General features: G+C 37.5%; 1 protein-coding gene across 1 annotated transcript in view; it reads right to left on the minus strand.

Moving 5' to 3' along the window:
• LOC148951510 (protein hobbit-like) overlaps window positions 1–19,609 on the minus strand; it is a 114,459-nt gene that overhangs the window by 86,650 nt on the left and 8,200 nt on the right. Inside the window, 2 exon segments of the mRNA XM_089091135.1 lie at window positions 11,127–11,321; window positions 11,324–11,460. Of these exon segments, the coding sequence (XP_088947261.1) occupies window positions 11,127–11,321; window positions 11,324–11,460 (332 nt within the window).

Raw genomic sequence — 19,609 nt, forward strand, 5'->3', positions numbered from 1 at the left:
CTTCCTTCTTTTCCCCCTCTATCTTTCCTTTTCATTTTTTTTAATTCATTTATTTTGATTAGCATGGTAGTTTTTGGTGCTAATTTTTAATGTTATGCTTAGCCTCCCACTCTCACAGGTCAAAGAGCCTTTGTGGAGGTCTAAAGTTCTGTAATTTTTTCTGTGTTTCTTTTGAATAAATTGATTGGCTGATTAATAAAATAAAATTTCAAAAACTAAAAAGTTATCATAACAGATCGATTATTTATTTGAAATTTTGCACCCCTAAAATTTCTGCGCCCGAGACAAGTGCCTCCTCTGTCCCTCCTTAAAACCGCCTCTGCCTCTCCTGAAACGAATTTATGAGTCAAAAATTTTAATTTTAATAGGTAGCACAATAGCGCTGCCAAAGTAAAGAACAACGCAGGCACAATCTATTATTTATTTATAATTTTTTTTTTTAACGAGGGCACTTCGTATGAAAGTTGTCGTAGAGACTTCGAAAGGGGTTCATACGATTGGAAATTGCAACGTCTAGTGATAATTTCAATAGTCAAGAGTGATTCGAGGACAACCAGCCCCCCCCCCAAGCCAATCATTTTTTTTAGACCAGGGTACTTCGTATAGAAGGAGTTGTCGTAGAAACTTTGAAAAGGACTCATTCGATTGCAAATTGAAAGGTCTAGTCCCCTTTTTAACAGTCAAAGTGATTGGAGGGCACCCAGCCCCTCATCCCCCCCTAAGCCTATCATTTTCCCAAACACAACCAATCAAAATTTTTAGACAACCATTTTGTTCAGCGGAGTTAAAAGGTCCAGCAAGTATATCTTAGAAGTTGACCCCCTCCCACTCCCTCAAGCCGTCAGGGCAAGAGTTGTAAATTATGCCCTGGGGGCATATAAGGGAAAGGGTTGTCGTATAAACTTCAGAGAGGGCTCATTGGATTGAAAATCAGAAGTTCTAGTCCCCTTTTTAGTAGTCAAATAGGTCGGAGGGCCACGAACCCCCAGCACAGCCTGTTTTCCCCAAATGCATCCGATAGAAATTTTTTGATAGCTATTTGTTCAAAAACAGTCCAAAGATCACATAACAAGGTCTTGAGCGTCGGCACACCGCCCCAGAGTATGGGGCGAGGGTTGTAGGTTATGCCCTGGGGGCATATAAGGTTTTTATGGAAGGGGTGGTTGTGTGAACTTTAGAGGAGGCTTATTAGATAGCAGATTCAAAATTATAGGTCACGTTTAAGAGTCAAAAGCAACGGAAGGAGCCTAACCCCCTCCTCTCCCTGAAACCCTCTTTTCCCCAAACGCATCCGATCAAAATTGTCTGATAGCCATTTTGTTCACAATAGTCCACAGAATATATAACAATGCCGTCAGTGTGAAGACAACCCTCCAGAGCCAAGGGGCAAGGGTTGTAAGTTATGCCCGAGTAATATAGGTCTTTTTTGGAACGGACGGTCGTATAACCTTCAAATCGGATGGGGCTTATTTGATTGGAAGTCGGAATATCTAGTTCCCTTTTTAAGAGTCAAAAGTGAACTGAGGGCAACCAGCACCTCCCCCACAAGGCTATCATTCCCCAAAACACATCCGATCAAAATTTTAAGAGAGCTTTTTTGTTCAGTATTGTTGAAAGGCCCAATAATTATGTCTTTAGGGAAGTCAACCTCCCCACAGTCCTCAGGCAAGGGCTGTAAGTTCGGCAATTCGTTCATTGCTTACATATAGTATATGTTATTAAAAAAGGTATTTATGTTTGAAATTTACTTTCCAAAAAGACGATGGGCATTCAGGTGAGCCTTTCAGAGAATGTTGAGGGGAGTAGTGAATAAATCAAAACATATTATGTGTATACGGATTGTCAAGAGGGCGTGACTCATGAATGACTGGGTATATCAATTTGAAAGTTTCAGGAAATGATCAAAAAGGGGATATTTGCATGCTACCACTACTCTTACAACAACTACTACTACTACCACTACTCTTACAACTACTACTTCTACTACCACTATTACTAATACTACCACACTGCTCCATTTATAATATTGAGGGACAATTTGAGCTAAGTAAAAAAACGCTACGTGGATGTACATTGCCAAAAGAGCATATCTAAAGAATTGATTTGGGTATTAATTTGGAATTGTAAGAAAAATGCTGAAAGGGAATATCATCTGACCACAAGGCAATATGTGCACACTACTATTAATACTTTTATCACTGTCACATTTACTACTACTAAAACTACTTCAACTACTACTTCTATTACAACTACTTCTAAAGACAATACGTTAATACTACTGTTGCTACTAGTACTGCCGCTATTACTATTAATACTACTATCAGTAATACAAATACAATACTACTACTGTCCCTCCTATTATGACTATGCCTAAGGGTATGAAGGTGAAACTATCAAAAAATTCTTTTGGAACTTAATCACAACATTCCGTCTGTATGAAGGTTGTCAAAAGCGCGTAACAGCAATGTATTAGGAACAGTCTGAATGTGTGAAGTTGAAACTTAGACAGCTTGTTGTGGGAGATGTTGAACTAACCAAAAGAAAATATTTGCATCCTAATGCTACTGCTTCTGCTCAAACTACTACTAATATAACTGTTATTACTACATCTACTACTACTACTGCCACTAAAGCTAAGGCTACTACTATTAGTTCTGCTAGTACTACTACTACTACTGAAACTAAAGGTATTAAGGCAAAAATTTTGAAATATTGAAACTGTATGGAAGTAAATCGAAACATGCTATGCCCATACAGGTTGTTAAGAGGACGTATCATAATTGCTTCAAAAACGATTGATGGTGTTAAGTTTAAACCTTCAGCGATCGTTACGGAATGTTGAAAGATCAAAAAGTGCCATGCGCATACTGATATTAAAGCTACTACAAATATTTTCACTACAAAAGTTAAGAGTATTAAGGTGAAAGTTTCAAGGAAAATTTAGGCGGATGTTGAACTACAGCAAAAAGTTCCAGTGCAATTTTTTTAGAATTAATTTAAAAAACTTTTTCACAAAATAAGTTTTTCAAAGAAAAGTAAAGAACTCCATTAAACAAAAATGAGCAAAAATAAAATCAAATAATCTACCAAGCATGAAACTACCACAAAGCGGCATCAATAAATAAATGAAACCCAAAACGAACAGAGATTACAATAAATAACCGAGTCAAACCCAAAAGGAGCAGAAATTAACATAAGTTGGGCTCAAAACCCCTATGCCTTCCCAAGGCCAAAACATAATTTGCACTTTACTGAAAAAGATATAAATGTTTTTACTTTTATAATTTTAATAAATCAAATAATATTAACATTTTGATTACTAAATATCAGTATATGTATATTAAACTGACAATGCATATTCATTTATAGTTTTGTTAGTAAACTAGAAATAATGTTCTGGCTCTGAAAGGGCATATGTGGTTTGAGCCAAACTTGTGCTAGTTTCTGCTCGTTTGGGGTTTGACTCGGTTATTAATTTTAATCTCTGCTTGGTTTGAGTTTTATTTATTTATCGATGCTGATTTGTGGTAGTTTCATGCTTAGTAGATACTTGATTTTATTTTTGCTCATTTTTGTTTAATGGAGTTCTTTACTTTTTTTGAAAAACTTATTTTGTGAAAAAGTTTTTTAAGTTAATTTCTGTTCGTTTTATATTGACGTAGTCTCTTCAGGGAAAAAGAGAATGATACTTTAAATCTTTTCGTTTTTTAAGAATTTATAGTATGGCCTGCTATTGTATGCTGGAGAAAAATTTTCAGCAATTTTTAACAACATACACCCTTTTAAAATTCTGGACACAAATAGTATTGTTTAATTTAATTTCATACCTCCTCTAGTTGACCTGAAATGGAAAACTGGATAACATTCGCAAAAAAAAACTATATACTTTCTTTGATAGCTTGCATGCACTTACACTATTTTGATTTGGTTAAATTTTAAGAGCAGAAGTAGCCCCTAAAGTTTGAACATAATACCCTCAGTCGTTTTTGGGATACTGCTGAGATGCCTTATTTGTAATTAGAATTAACACAGTGCATTTTTATTTTACCTTAACATTTAGTTTTTAAACATAAAGGAAAAAGGGAGGGTGGGCGTGGGAGGGAGATTAGTTTCCCTCCAACCACTTTCGACTATTAAAAAGACCATCAGCCCTTTCTATTTTCAATCGAATGAGCTCTTTTCGAAGCTCCTACGACAACTCCTTGGATACGAAGAGCCCTGGTCTAAACAACAACAGCAACAAAAAAATAATACATTATACCCACAGCGATCTTTATTATAAAAATGTCAAGCCATCCAAATATTTTTGACTACTAAAAAGGGCACAAGGCCTTTCGATTATATATACCTTATATGCCCCCAGTGCATAAATTGAAACCCTTATCCTAAGGGCTGTGAGGGTGGTTGTCATCCTCTAAGACCTAATTTCCAGAACTTTCAACTACGTTAAACAAAATGGCTATCTCAAAATTTTGATTGGATGTGTCTGGGAAAATGGTGGGCATGAGAGGGGTATTAGTCGCTCTCCAATCACTTTCAAGTATTAAAAAAGGCTCTAGCCTTTTCCAATTTCCAATCAAATAAGATCATTTTAAGTTTCTGCGCCACAACCTTCAATAAAAACCTTATATGCCCCCAGGGCATAACTTACCCCCCTTGCTCTGAGGGATGTGGGGGGGGGTGTCATCCTCAAAACCTAATTTCCACAACTTTCTGCTACGTTGAACAAAATGACTATCTGAAAATTTTGATTGGATGTGTTTGGGGGATTGTTGGGCGTGAGAGGGGGGGGGGTAGTTACCCTCCAATCACTTTCAACTATTAAATAGGGCACTGGCCCTCTCAATTTCCAATTGAATGAGCCCCTTTTGAAGTTTTTAAGACAACTCTATCTATAAAAACCTTATATGCCCCCAGGACATAACTTACAACCTGTGCTCTGGGGGCTCTAGGGGGTTTGCCATCCTTAAATACATAGTTTCCAGAACTTTCAACTACGTTGAACAAAATGACTATCTCTAAACTTTGTTTGAATGTGTTTGGGGAAATTGTGGACGTGAGAGGGGGTTAAGTACTCTCCACTCACTTCGACTAGTAAAAAGGGTAATTTCAATTTCCAATCAAATGAACCCTTTTTGAAATTTCTAAAACAACTTTATATATAAACCTTATATGCCCACAGGGCATAACTTACAACCCTTACACTAAGGGCTCTGATGGGGTTATCATCCTAAAAGACCTAGTTTCCAGAAATTTCGACGATGTTGAACAAAATGGATATCTCAAAATTTTGATTGGATGTGTTTGGGGAAATAGTGGGCGTGAGATGGGGGTTAGTTGCCCTTCAATCACTTTCGGCTATTAAAAGGGCACAAGACCTTTCAATTTCCAACTTAAAGAGCCCTTTTTGAAGTTTCTACAACATCGCTTTCTATAAAAACCTTATATGCCCCTGGGGCATAACTTACGACCCTTGCCCTGAGGGCTTTGGGTGTGGAGGCGTTGTCATCTTTAAAGACCTAATTTCAAAAAATTTCAACTACGTTGAATAAAATGGCTATATAAAAATTTTGATTGGATGTGTTTGGGGAAAAGGTGGGCGAGAGAGGGGGGCTAGTTGCCCTCGAATCACTTTCGAGACTTTTAAAAAGGGCAGTAGTCCTTTGAATTTCCAATCGAATGAGCCCTTGTTCAAGTTTTTACGACAAAGATTTCAATGAAAACTTATATGCCCCCAGGGCATAACTTATAACCCTTGACCTGAAGACTGTGGGGGGAGTATTCTAATCAAAGGTATAGTTCCATGAACTTTAAGCCACGTGCAATAAAATGATTATCTCAAAATTTCGATTGGATATTTTTGGGGAAATGGTGGGCGTGGAAGGGGTGTTAGTTGCCTTCCAATTACTTTCGACAAATAAAAAGGGAAATAGCCATTTCAATTTTCAATCGAATGAGCCCTTTTTGAAGTTTCTACGACAACACGTCCAACAGAAACCTTATATGCCCCAAGGGTATAACCTACAACCCTTGCTTTGAGGGCCGTGGGGGGATTGTCATCCTCAAAGACCTAATTTCCAGAACTTTCAACTATGTTGAAAAAAATGACTATCTAAAAATTTTGATTGGATGTGTTTGGGGAAAAGGTGGGTCTGAGAGGGGGGTTAGTTGCCCTCAAATCGCTTTCGAGATTATTAAAAAGGGCACTAGCCCTTTGAATTTCCAATCGAATGAGCCCTTCTTCAAGTTTCTACGACAAACATTTCAGTAAAAACTTATATGCCTCCAGGACATAACTTATAACCCTTGCCCTGAAGACTGTGGGGGGAGTGTCCTAATCAAAGGTATAGTTTCCAGAACTTTAAACTGCGTGGAAAAAATGGCTATCTCAGAATTTCGATTGGGTGTTTTTGGGGCAATGGTGGGCGTGGAAGGGTTGTTAGTTGCCTTCCAATTACTTTCGACTATTAAAAAGGGCAATAGCCATTTCAATTTCCAATCTAATGAGCCTTTTTGGAAGTTTCTACGACAACGCCAACTTCAAACCCTTGCCCTGAGGGTTGTGGGGGAGTGACAACGCGTTCTTTAGAAATCTTATATGCCCCAAGGGCATAACTTATAACCCTTGCTTTGAGGGCTGTGGGAGGATTGTCATCCTCAAAGACCTAATTTCCAGAACTTTCAACTACGTTGAACATAATGGCTATATTAAAATTTTGATTGGATGTGTTTGGGGAAAAGGTGGGCCTGAGAGGGGGTTAGTTTCCCTTCAATCGCTTTTGACAATTACAAAGAGCACCAGCCCTTTGTATTTCCAGTCGAATGAGCCTTTTTGAAGTTTCTACGACAACGCTTTCTATAAAAACCTTATATGTCCTCAGGGCATAACATACAACCCTTGCCCTGAGGGCTGTGGGGGAGTGCCCTCCTCAAATAAATAATTTCTGTATGGAAATCAAGGACACTGAACAAAATGGCTATCTAGAAATTTTTATTGGATGTGTTTGGGGAAAATGTGGGCTTGAGAGGAGGGTTAGTTAGCCTAAAATCGCTTTCGACTATTAAAAAGGGCCCTAATTCAATCGAATGAGCCCTTTTTCAAGTTTCTAGGACAAAGATTTCAATAAAAATGGTGGGCGTGGAAGGGGTGTTAGTTGCCTTCCAATTACTTTCGACTATTAAAAAGGGCACAAGCCATTTCAATTTCTAATCGAATGAACCCTTTTTGAAGTTTCTACAACAACGCGTTCTATAAGAACTTTATATGCCCCCAGGGCATAACTTACAACCCTTATCCTGAGGGCTGTGAGGGGGTTGTCATCCTCAAAGACCTAATTTCCAGAACTTCAAATTACGTTGAACAAAATAGCTATCTCAAAATTTTGATTGGATGTGTTTGGGGAAAAGGTGGACTTGAGAGTTGCCCTGAGGGTTGTGGGGGAGTGAGCTCCTGAGAAATATATTTTCTATCTGGATATCAACTACGCTGAACAAAATGGCTATCTCAAAAATTTTTTCGAATGTGTTTGGGGGAATGATGGGCGGGGGGGGGGGGGGCTAGTTGCCCACCAATAACTTTTGAATTTAAAAAGGACACTAGCTACTCCAATTTCCAATCGAATGAGAAAAATACAATGAAAAAAATACAAATGAATGTGCATTGTCAATTTAATATATATACTGATATTTAGTAATCAAAATGTTAATATTATTTGATTGATTAAAGTTATAAAAGTAAAAACATTTATATTTTTTACAGTAAGGTGCAAATTATGTTCTGGCCTTGGGAAGGCATAGGGGTTTTGAGCCGAACTTATGTTAATTTCTGCTCGTTTTGAGTTTGACTCGGTTATTTATTGTAATTTCTATTCGTTTTGGGTTTCATTTATTTATCGATGCTGATTCGTGGTAGTTTCACGCTTGGTAGATTATTTGATTTTATTTTTGCTCATTTTTTGTTTACTGGAGTTCTTAACTTTTCTTTGAAAAATTATTTTGTGGAAAAATTTTATTTAATTAATGATAAAAAAAAGATTGGAGGTCAAGCAGCCCTCCTCTCAGGCCCATTAATTTTCTAAAAACATCCAGTCAAAATTTTGATACATCCATTTTGTTTAGTATAGTAGAACAGTCCAGTAGCTATGTTTCTAGAGATGTTTGTCAAACCCCCACAATTATGAAATCGACGTATTATGCTTTAAAACTAAATGTTACTTTAAAACTAAATCAAAAGGCACTGTGTGTATGGTTGCCAATACGACACCTTAGCAATATATCAAGAATGACTGGAGGTACTAAGTTGAAAATTACGGGGCTACTATTATTACTACTCCTGCTCTTACAATTTAAATAAAGTTAATGAGTGTAAGTGTGTCCAAACTGTCAAAAAGCATAAAAATAATTTTTTGAGAGGGATGTAATGTTTTATCTTATAAAGTCAACTTGAGGAGTATAAATTAAATTTAACAATACTATTTATGTCAGGATTAAATATTGGCGAAAAAGTTTCTCGAACATACAAATAGGAAGCCAAACTATGGATTCTTATAGAAAAACCGTAAAAATATAAAGAAATTTTAATAAAGTAGAAATAAAGTCGAATAATCTTCTGAGAGTATAACCACCGTAAATCACCGTCGATAAATAAATGAAACCCAAAACGAGAAAACAATGACGTAGATAACCGATTGGAGGTGGAAAGAAATAAACACCAGCTTCATCCGGGCAGACGGACCCCATGCCTCCCCCCGACTAGATGATAATTAGCACTCTACAGAAAACGAAATACATTCAAAATGTTTTCAGTTTTTGATTTTAATAAATAATGAAAGTAACTGACTTTAATAAATAAAATTTAATGAAAGTAACGCATTACGTTAAAAAATAAAACGAACTGAAGTTATTGCGTCTATGAGGAAGGTCTAAAAGTCTTCACAAAGCTAAGGTCTAAAAGTCTTCACAAATACTTCTCAATCAAAGTCAACGGTACTTGTGTTTGAGCAGTCTTTCTTAAAGAATTGTGACAGAAAATTGAACTATAGCGTAAAGAGCGAGGGCCGAGGGAGGGATAGCCCCCCTCACAGACGGCAAAACTTCTTTTTGATTCAAGTTTCAACTTTGCTCCTTACCTACAGTTGAAAAAACTTTTGATTTTATTTAATTTTTGCCCGTTTTTAAAATCATGACAGGAAACCCCTTTCCCTACCCCCTTCGAGTAAAATTGGACCTTTTTTTTTTACACTTACGTAGGTTTAAAGCAGATTCTATAATTTATTGTCAACCTAGTGTCGAAAACTGGCAAAATTGCAAGCAAAATATACGAATATACTCGAGAGTGGTAAAATCTTGAAATTTCTGTGAATTATTAGTAGCAATTGGTATCATGAAAACATGCCTATATTTTAGAATCATGATTCACTGGGCTTTTGAGCATAAGAACGCAGTTTACCCAAATTAATTCATTTTGCTAATTAAGTAATTGACTTAACAAAAGAAATTTAATCTAACCAAATTAAAAACATAAATTTATCATTAGTTTCGCAAAAACATAACTTTTTGTAATAATATACAAGCAAGTTGAAAGAGATCATTTCTTCAGAAACTCAAAAAGGAAAAGCAAAATAAAAAGAAAAATAAATACACGTAGAGGACCACAATCCAATAAATTAAATCAATCGGAATAAAAAAAAAGAGGATATAGCATTAAAAACGTGTGAAAAATGTACAGAACTACGTAGAGAAAAAGACGCAGGTAATTGATAATGAAGGTAAAGCGGAAAAATAATTGTTGAAGGTAACCGAAAAAACATTTCCAGATGACTAACAGTAATTGGCTATCGAAGTGACCGGTATGTAAGTAGTTATCATGTACCCCAACCCCCTTTCCCAGACAATTTTCATTTCGAGACTCACGAGAACTGACACTTCTACATTTGTCTCTTGTTCTTATTCACTTACGTATTTCTTCCATTAGTTTAGGTACTTCTATTCATCTGTCTGTAAATTATTTTCTTTTAAAAGGAAAATCTATTTTAATTTAGAATAACATACATGATTGAACATACTAAACATTTTCGTGTATCAAATTACAGCTACTACAATATTTCTCCAGCCAATGTAAATTCGACAAATGTAAAAAAGATTATTCTTCCCTAAGGTCAAAACTAGTTTTCTATATAATATAAGAGAAATTCGTCTTTTTAAGACGAACAATAAAGGTAACACCTAGTTTCTGACGAAAAAATGCAAGGAAAAGCCTTTTCTATTACCAAACTTATTTCATTTAAAAGGATAGTGAGCTAATTGCTATCGAAACCTACGGTATCCTTCTGTCGGCTATTCAAACTCTATCCAGAAATGGGATGATATTTTTATCGGAGGGAAAGGAGAAAGGGAGTTAGCAGAAAGTTTTCCTAAGTGTCAAAACTATTCATTGATGATAAAAAGGAAGTCATTCATTTTTATGACTAGGAATTACGATAAAGGTCAGCGTATTTTTCCAACAAATAAAAGCTGGTTTTCATAAAAAAAATATTTCTAACCATCAGAACTTATTCTTCTACAAAACACATGTCAAGCTAATTGTTAGTCAAACTTATACTTTACTTTTTGTCGGCTTATCAAGCTTAGGCCAGAAAAGCGATGAGATTTTTTATTGCATTAGGGGAGGGGGGAGTTAGTCAGAATCTTTTTTTCCCAAGGGTGAGGGATAGTTATCTATAATAAAAAAGAAGTACGCTTTTTAAGACGGAGAATGACGGTGAGGGTCAGCTTAATTTTATAACGTATTAAAGAAAATAAATGAAATAAAACTTATTTTCTATCATTTTAACCAGTTTTCTAGAAAACAATATCGAACTAATTGCTATTAAATATTTGCTGCGTCTCTGTCGGCCAGCCAGACTTGGGTCCCGAGACGATATTTTTTATTGGATTGGGGAGATGAGAAAGAGGGGGGGGGAAGAGGAAGAAAGCAACTTAGTTTTTCTAAAAATTCTAAGCTGATTTACATTTTACAACGATCATTGAAACTCCTTTCTTGCACTGTTACCGTTTATGAAGTTTCAACAATTGAAAGGTAATGTTTTATTTTATTTGTTTTCAAAAGTACTAGTAGGAAAGCTTACCTAGGTTACATTGCGCTATAACTGGCTCCCAACAAGGTCCATATGCGAGGCAAAAATACTCAAACAAGCAATTGAAATCATGATAGTACTTCAATCCACATAAGCTCCTCTTGACCATATCTGATTCCCAAGGCTCCTCTATGTGTACTTTATAAGTCCTCTTTGCTCTTGGCGCCGCTTCCATCTCTGCACCCATCGGCCAATTATCACAAGTTTCTTGATGTCTACAAGAGGCTGAGGGAAGTCACGGAGCTGGTAGCGCCATGAAGAGCAGCCGAATTGGACTTCCCGGCACCAGAGGGTATTGAATTCAATGCCGTCATCTGGCCAGGGCCTGAAATGAGTGCCATCTAAATAACTGCAGGATCTAATGCATTGAATCAATATATTTACCTCTTTATTTTGAATTTTTCGTCTTCTTTGAGCATCTTTAGGCTCCAGCAGGGTAACTTTGTCAAAATCCTGGGGGAGGGGCAACATTGGCGCTAATTTTCCCACTCCTGCCCCATAGCAAAATACGCCATGTTAGGCTATAATATTAACTCTAATAATTTCTAAAGTTAAAGATCTAAATATTATAAAAATACTGATTGGTTCTCGGATGATATCTGAACAAAATCATACATATAGTAGATGTGGTTAAGAGTGAGGTATGGGGGTTACAATCCCTTTTGGGACTGCTATGTTATGGCACCCTTTATTTAAAGAGCGAATTCACAATAAAATACTAAGTAAATTTGGACTCATAGTTTGCCATTCCTTAGGATTTCAGTCCTGAGCCTTGGATTTTGCAAAAATCCAATTAATAATATTAAGAGGTACTCATTCAATGAAACAACACAGAGTAGCAGGTCTAACAGAGCATCAATATAATTATATCAGCTTCACCATATTTTTGTCTTTCGTTTCGCAGTTAAATTTTAAGAGTCCCTTAAAAGTTAATTCCTTAAACCGTTGGCCTCAGCTGCAATTCCAAAAGTGTCTGACAGCGAGACATTACACGAAGATTATGAGTGATTTTTTTCATTTATATTGCAAACTGACTTACACCGGTAGCCCCATCTACTGTGTATGAGGCTCTCTGACTCGAGAGCCTTCTGCCCAAACTCTTTCTTAACTCCAATAAACACCCTGTGGTGCTCTTAACTTCGAGTTAGAAAAAACTGAAGCAATTGCACCACTAGAAGAAAAATCCAGCAATTAGCTGGTTTCTGGTGATTGTTTGGATCAGTCACCGGACGTTGACTGTTTGTGTAGTTATTATTTTTGCGATTGAAGGGAAAAGAGTATATAGTGAAATTCTGACAGAGCTTTAAAAAACAGAATGACATTAAAGAAATTTGAGATGCAAATGTAACTTAAAGAAGTTTTTGTTTTTGTTATTAGGACTTTTCTTCCTCAATGCTGCAAAGACCTTCAAACTTTTCATAAAAATGTATATTTGTATTACTTTTGCTTTTCGACCCTAAATATTTTAGGAAAACCGAGGCTTGAAATTAAATTATAACGAAGAATAAAAAGTTTAAAAAAAGCGAAATTCCCTAGAACCAGGAGGCAGGCAAACGCCCCCTCCTCCCAGAGAAAATGGCGGGCCTGTAGAGCAGCAACCTTGTGAAAAGTCTTGTTAAATTACAATTTGTAGTCTGAATTCGAACAAAAGAAAAATAAGAACGTTTCTGTTCACTTGATACCAACATTGCCTTTGTTTGGCAGCAATCGATGCTACCCTGTCACTGCTTTCACTAAACTCATTTTCTAAGCAACACTTTCATGGATAATGCCAGACAGATATTAGCGGACAAGCCTGTTCTGTTCAATAGTCAATTTCTGTTGAATGTATAATATTGAAGATAATTTCATAAACCACATTGACCATGGTTTATGATAAACCGTATATAACGTTTTTTTTAGAATGAGGTTTTACAAGGCCAACTTTCCAATCACAAAGGGATACCTACCTCTAACCCCTCAGATTGAAAAAGTCTAATGCAAAGTAAGCACTAGTTAAAATTAGACAAAATCTTAGGTAGAATTTTCCCAATCTAGCTAATTGGGTTGACTTACCCAGTGAATGAAAGAAATTTTATCAATTCAGTCACTGATCTAATTGTGTCTAATAGCATCATTTACTGATACTAGCATCATTTACTGATAATAGCATCATTTAGCATCATTAACTGATCTAATAGCATCATTTTTTTTTGTGGATCGCAGATTTTAGGAGAATGGCTCAATTTTCAAATTAGTATTTTCGGCTTAACAGTCTTTAAGTAAAAAATTTGATCTTCTAACTTTCTCTTATAGCACTAAAGAAAACAGGTAGTTGTCCTTTCGAAATATATGTTTGTCTCGTACAGTATATTCGTTGGCCTTTTAAAACCCCGTTCTCTTTTTTTCCCGAGACCACACTGCCTTTTCTATGAGGAAACAAATAAGAGTTCCGAATAGGGAGATTTAGCCTTTGCATCTAAAGTCTTTGTGTATATTTTTGTTTCAATGTCTAATAAAAGGACCTGTCCCTATTTCGAACTCTTATTTGTTTTCTCATTTTTTGAAATTTGCGTAAAAATTCTAATGACGATATTAATCTAAAAACATTTTAGCTTGCAAGTAAAATACACTACTGACCAACTTTGAAAAATACTTATTTGTATTACTGAATTTGTAAATACTGATAGTACGTAGATATTTCATTTGGCGTTTCAAATTATGTATGTGAAAACGATGAGCTTGTAGAAAACCCTTCTACAACCACTCCATAGGCTCCAAAATATAATCTGAATACGGCACCGATCAACTTGTTCTTGTTTTTTTAATTGAAGTCTCTATCCTCCCTCCAACAAGTTATCTCCACTTGCACTACAGCTCCATAAGCTCATACGTCTAAAAATCAGAAAAGTGGCAGAGTTAGTACAGTAATCAAATAAACAGTAAACAGTAAAACCGATAAGAATAGTGGTTGTATCACTTAAATAACGTTAACCGCCCTCCGATACGTTCCCGCTACTATCATTATTACTCGATAAGCCTACACGTTTAACAGTCAGACTTATATTGAAACTGTAAAACTTACAAGAGTAATGTTTACAGTACTAGACACAAGGGAACCGATGTCAAACAAGGTCTCGATGCTGCAGCTACAGGGCCATTCGACCTTATTATGTACTCTGTGACCAAAGGTGCTAATGTGAACATGTTACACAAAGTGTGTGTAGCAATTGGAACACAGCAGCAGACCTCAAGCCCGTTACCGCCGCTTGAGCTATTGGGCCATAAGACTATAAGTATAATAATCAGAAAAATGGTACAGATTGATAACCGACCAGAGAAGTGGTTGTAGTACTTGAAGAACGGGAGCCTCCCTCGACAAGTTATCTCCACTTGCAATACAACTACATAATCTCAAAGGTCTAACAATCAGAAAAGTCGTAAAGATACATAACCTACAAGAGAAGAGATTATAGCACTAGAAGATCGGTAGCCGCCCTCCGATCAGTTATCTCCACTTGCAATACAGCGCCATAACCTCATATGTCTAACACTCAGAAAAATGGTACAGTTGGATAACCGACAAGAGAAGTGGTTGTAGTACTTGAAGAACGGTAACCTCCCTCCGATACGTTATCTCCACTTGAACTATAGCTCCATAAGATTATATGTCTAACACTCAGAAGATTGGTACATTTTTGGAACATACAAGAGATGTGGTTGTACTACTTTAATAACGGTATAATACCTCCGACAAGGTCTCTCACCGTTCGATACAGATCCCAAAGATCATGCGATTAAAAAAGAGAAAAATGGCACAATCGTATACCCGACCTTAAACCTATTTGTACTACTTGGATACCGGTAAACTAACTCCGACACGTTATCTCAACTTGCATTACAGCTCAATAAGCTCTTGGGTCTAAAACTCAGAATAATGGCAAAGTTTGATAACAGACAAAAGAAGTGGTTGTAGTAAATGAAGAACGTTAGCCTCCCTCCGATAAGTTATCTCCACTTGTATTACTACTCGACAAGCTCATAGGTCTAAACCTGAGAAAACTGGCAAAGTTTGATAACTGACAAGAGAAGTGGTTGTAGTACTTGACGAACGGTAACCTCCCTCAGATAAGTTATCTCCACTTGCAATACAGCTCCATAAGCTCATACGTCTAACACTCAGAAAAATGGTACAGTTGGATAACCTACAAGAGAAGTGGTTGTAGTACTAGAAGAACGGTAGCATCCCTCCGACAAATTATCTCCACTTGCAATACACCTCCATAAGCTCATACGTTTAACACACAGAAAAATGGTACAGTTGGATAACCAACCAGAGAAGTGGTTGTAGTAATTGAAGAACTGGAGCCTCCCTCCGACAAGTTATCTCCACTTGCATTACAACTCAACAAGCTCATACGTCTAACACTCATAATAATGGTACAGTTGGATAACCGACCAGAGAAGTGTTTGTTGTAAATTAAGATCGTGAGCCTCCCTCCGACAAGTTATCTCAACTTGTATTACAACTCCACAAGCTCATAGTTCTAACCCTCAGAAAAATTGTAAAGGTAGATAACTGACAAGAGAAGTGGTTGTAGTACTTGACGAACGGTAGCCTCCCTTCGACAAGTTATCTCCACTTGCATTACAACTCAATAAGCTCATAGTTCTAACCCTAAGAAAAATTGTACATTTACATAACCTACAAGAGATGTGGTTGTAGTACTTAACGAATGGTAGGCTCCCTTCGAAAAGATATCTACACTATCACTACAACTCAATAACCTCATACAACTAACAATTAGAAAAATGGTAGCTAGAAAACCAACAAGCGAAATGGTTGTAGTACTTAAAGAACAGTAGCCTGCCTCCGATAAGTTATCTCCACTTGCACTACTACTCCATAACCGCATAGGTCTAACATTCAGAAAACTGGTACAGATAGGTAACCGACCAGAGAAATGGTTGTAGTACTTGAAGAACGGTAGCCTCCCTCCGACAAGTTATCTTCACTTGCAATACAGCTCCATAAGCTCAAACGTCTAACACTCAGAAAAATGGTAAAGTTAGATAACCGACAAGAGATGTGGTTGTAGTACTTGACGACCGGTAGCCTCCCTTCAATAAGATATCTCCACTTTCACTACAACTCCATAAGCTCATACGTCTAACACACAGAAAAATAGTACAGTTGGGTAACCGACAAGAGAAGTGGTGTAGTACTTGAAGAACGGGAGCATCCCTCAGAGAAGTTATCTCCACTTGCATTACTGCTCCACAAGCTCATGCGTTTAACACACAGAAAAATGGTACAGGAAGATAACCGACAAGAAAACTGGTTGTAGTTCTTGAAGAATGGTAACCTCCCTCCAATAAGTTATCTCCACATGCACTACAGCTCCATAAGATCAAACGTCTAAAACACACAAAAATAGTAAAGTTAGATAACAGACAAGAGAAGTGTGGGTATTAAATAAAGAATGTTAGCCTCCCTCCGATAAATTATCTCCACTTGCACTACAGCTCCATAAGCTCATACGTCTAACACTCAGAAAAATGGTACAGTTAGATAACCGACAAGAGAAGTGGTTGTAGTACTTGAAGAACGGGAACCTCCCTCCGACAAGTTATCTCCACTTGCATTACTGCTCCATAAGCTCATAGGTCTAAACATCAGAAAAATGGTAAAGTTCGATAACCGACAAGCGACATGGTTGCAGTACTAGGCGTTTAGTAGACGACGTCCAATAGGATATTTCAGCTTCCGATAAAGCTCCATAACACCTTACTTTTAACAATTAGGAAATAGGGATAGATGGGAACCTGTTCAACAACATGGTTGCAGTAGGTAAAATAAAGTAGCCTCCCTCCAGCAAATTATCGCCACTAGCGCTACAGCTCCATAAGCTCATACGTCTAACACTCAGAAAAATGGTACAGTTGGAAAACTGACAAGCGAAGTGGTTATAGTACTTGAAGAACGGTAGCCTCCCTCCAAGAAGTTATCTCCGCTAGCGCTAATTCTCCATATAACCCATTCGTCTTAACTATCATAAAATTTGTGGAGTTAGAAAAAAAACACGCGAAGGGTGTGTAGTAATAGATATCCAGTCGGATACCTCCGATAGGTTCTCGCCTCTAGCGTTACTGCTCCATATAAGCTCATACGTCTATCACTCAGAAAAATGGTACAATTGGGTAACCAACTTAAGATGTGGTTGTACTACTAAAAGAACGGCAGCCTACCTCAGACAACTTATCTCCCCTTGCACTACATCTCCATAAGCTAATATTCCTAACACTCAGAAAAATAGCAGAATAGTATAACCAACCAGAGACGTAGTGGTACTAGTTGGAAAACGGTAGCCTCCCTCCGATAAGTTATCTCCACTTGCACTACAGCTCCATAAGCTCATACGTCTAACACTCAGAAAAATGGTACAGTTGGATAACCGACAAGAGACGTGGTTGTAGTACTTCGAGAACAGTAGCCGACCTCCAACAAGATATCTCCACTTGCGCTAAAGCTCCATAACCTCATACGTTTAACACTCAGAAAATAGGTACAGTTGGATAACCGACAAGCGATGAGTTTATAGTACTTAAAGAACGGTAAGCTACCTCCAATAAGTTACCTCCACTTGCAATACAGCTCCATAAGCTCATAAGTCTAACACTCAGAAAAATGGTGCAGTTTGGTAACATACAAGAGAAGTGGTTGTAGTACTAGAAGAACGGTAGCATACCTCTGACAAGTTATCTCCACTTGCAATACAGCTCGATCAACTCATACGTCTAACACACAGAAAAATGGCACAATCATATAACCGACCTTAGAACTGGTTGTACTAATAGAAGAAAGGTAGGCTAACTCCGATACGTTATCTCCACTTGCACTACTGCTCGATAAGCTCATACTTCTAACACTCAGAAAAATGGCAGAGTTGGATAACCGACAAGAGACGTGGTTGTACTACTTGAAGAACGGTAACCTCCCTCCGACAAGTTATCTCCACTTGCATTACAGCTCAATAAGCTCATAATTCTAACACTCAGAAAAATGGTAGAATTATGTAACCGACCAGAGAACTGGTTGTAGTAATTGAAGAACGGTAGCCTCCCTCCGACAAGTTATCTCCACTTGCATTACTGCTCCATAAGCTCATACTTCTAACACTCAGAAAAATGGTAAAGTTGGATAACCGACAAGAGAAGTGGTTGTAGTACTTGAAGCACAGTAGCCTCCCTCCAATAAGTTATCGCCACTTCCACTACAGCTCCATAAGCTCATACGACTAACACTCAGAAAAATGGTACAGTTGGATAACGGACCAGAAAAGTGGTTGTAGTACTTGAAGAACGGTAGCCGCCCTCCGATAAGTTATGTCCACTTGCACTACAGCTCCATAAGTCCATACGTCTAAAACTCAGAAAAATGGTACAGTTGGATAACCGACAAGCGAAGTTGTTATTGTACTTAAAGAACGGTAGGCTACCTCCAATAATTTATCGCCACGTGCGTTAAATCTCCATAAGCACATACGATTAATACTTAGAAAAATGGTAGAGTTGGGTAACCGAAACGCGAAGTGGTTATAGTACTTAGCGAACAGTAGGCGACCTCCGATACTTTATCTACACTACCATTACAGCTCCATAAGCCCATACGGTTAACACTCAGAAAAATGGTACAGTTGGATAACCGACAAGAGAAGTGGTGGTAGTACTTGAAGAACGGTAGCCTCCCTCCGATACGTTATCTCCACTTGCACTATAGCTCCATAAGCTCATATGTCTAACAATCAGAAAAATGGTACAGTTTGATAACCTACGAGATAAGTGGTTGTAGTACTAGAAGAACGGTAGCCTCCCTCCGACAAGTTATCTCCACTTGCACTACTGCTCAATAAGCTCATACGTCTAACACTCAGAAAAATTGTACAGTTGGATAACCGACAAGAGAAGGTGTTGTAGTACTTGAAGAACGGCAGCCTCCCTCCGACAACTTATCTCCACTTGCACTACAGCTCCATAAGCTCATACTTCTAAAACTCAGAAAAATGGCACAGTTGGATAACCGACAAGAGAAGTTGTTGTAGTACTAGAAAAACGGTAGGCTACCTCCAATAAGTTATCTCCACTTGCATTAAAACTCTATAAGCTCATATGTTTAATACTCAGAAAAATTGCAGAGTTGGGTAAACGACAAGCGATGTGGTTATATTACTAGAAGAACGGGAGCCTCCCTCCGATTAGTTTTTCTCCACTTGCGCTACAGCTCCATAAGCTCATGCGTCTAACACTCAGAAAAAAGGGGCAGTTTGTTAACCGACAAGCGAAGTGGTTATAGTACTTAAAGAACGGTAGGCTCCCTTCAACAAGTTATCTCCACTTGCACTAAAACTCCATAAGCTCATATGTCTAACACTTAGAAAAATGGTAGAGTTAGGTAACCGACAAGCGACGTGGTTGTAGTACTTGAAGAACGGTAG

The sequence above is a fragment of the Artemia sp. Qi Xiang Cuo genome, chromosome 6 (genome assembly GCF_049724085.1).
Source record: "Artemia sp. Qi Xiang Cuo chromosome 6, ASM4972408v1, whole genome shotgun sequence".
In the NCBI taxonomy this organism is placed as follows: Eukaryota; Metazoa; Arthropoda; class Branchiopoda; order Anostraca; family Artemiidae; genus Artemia; species Artemia sp. Qi Xiang Cuo.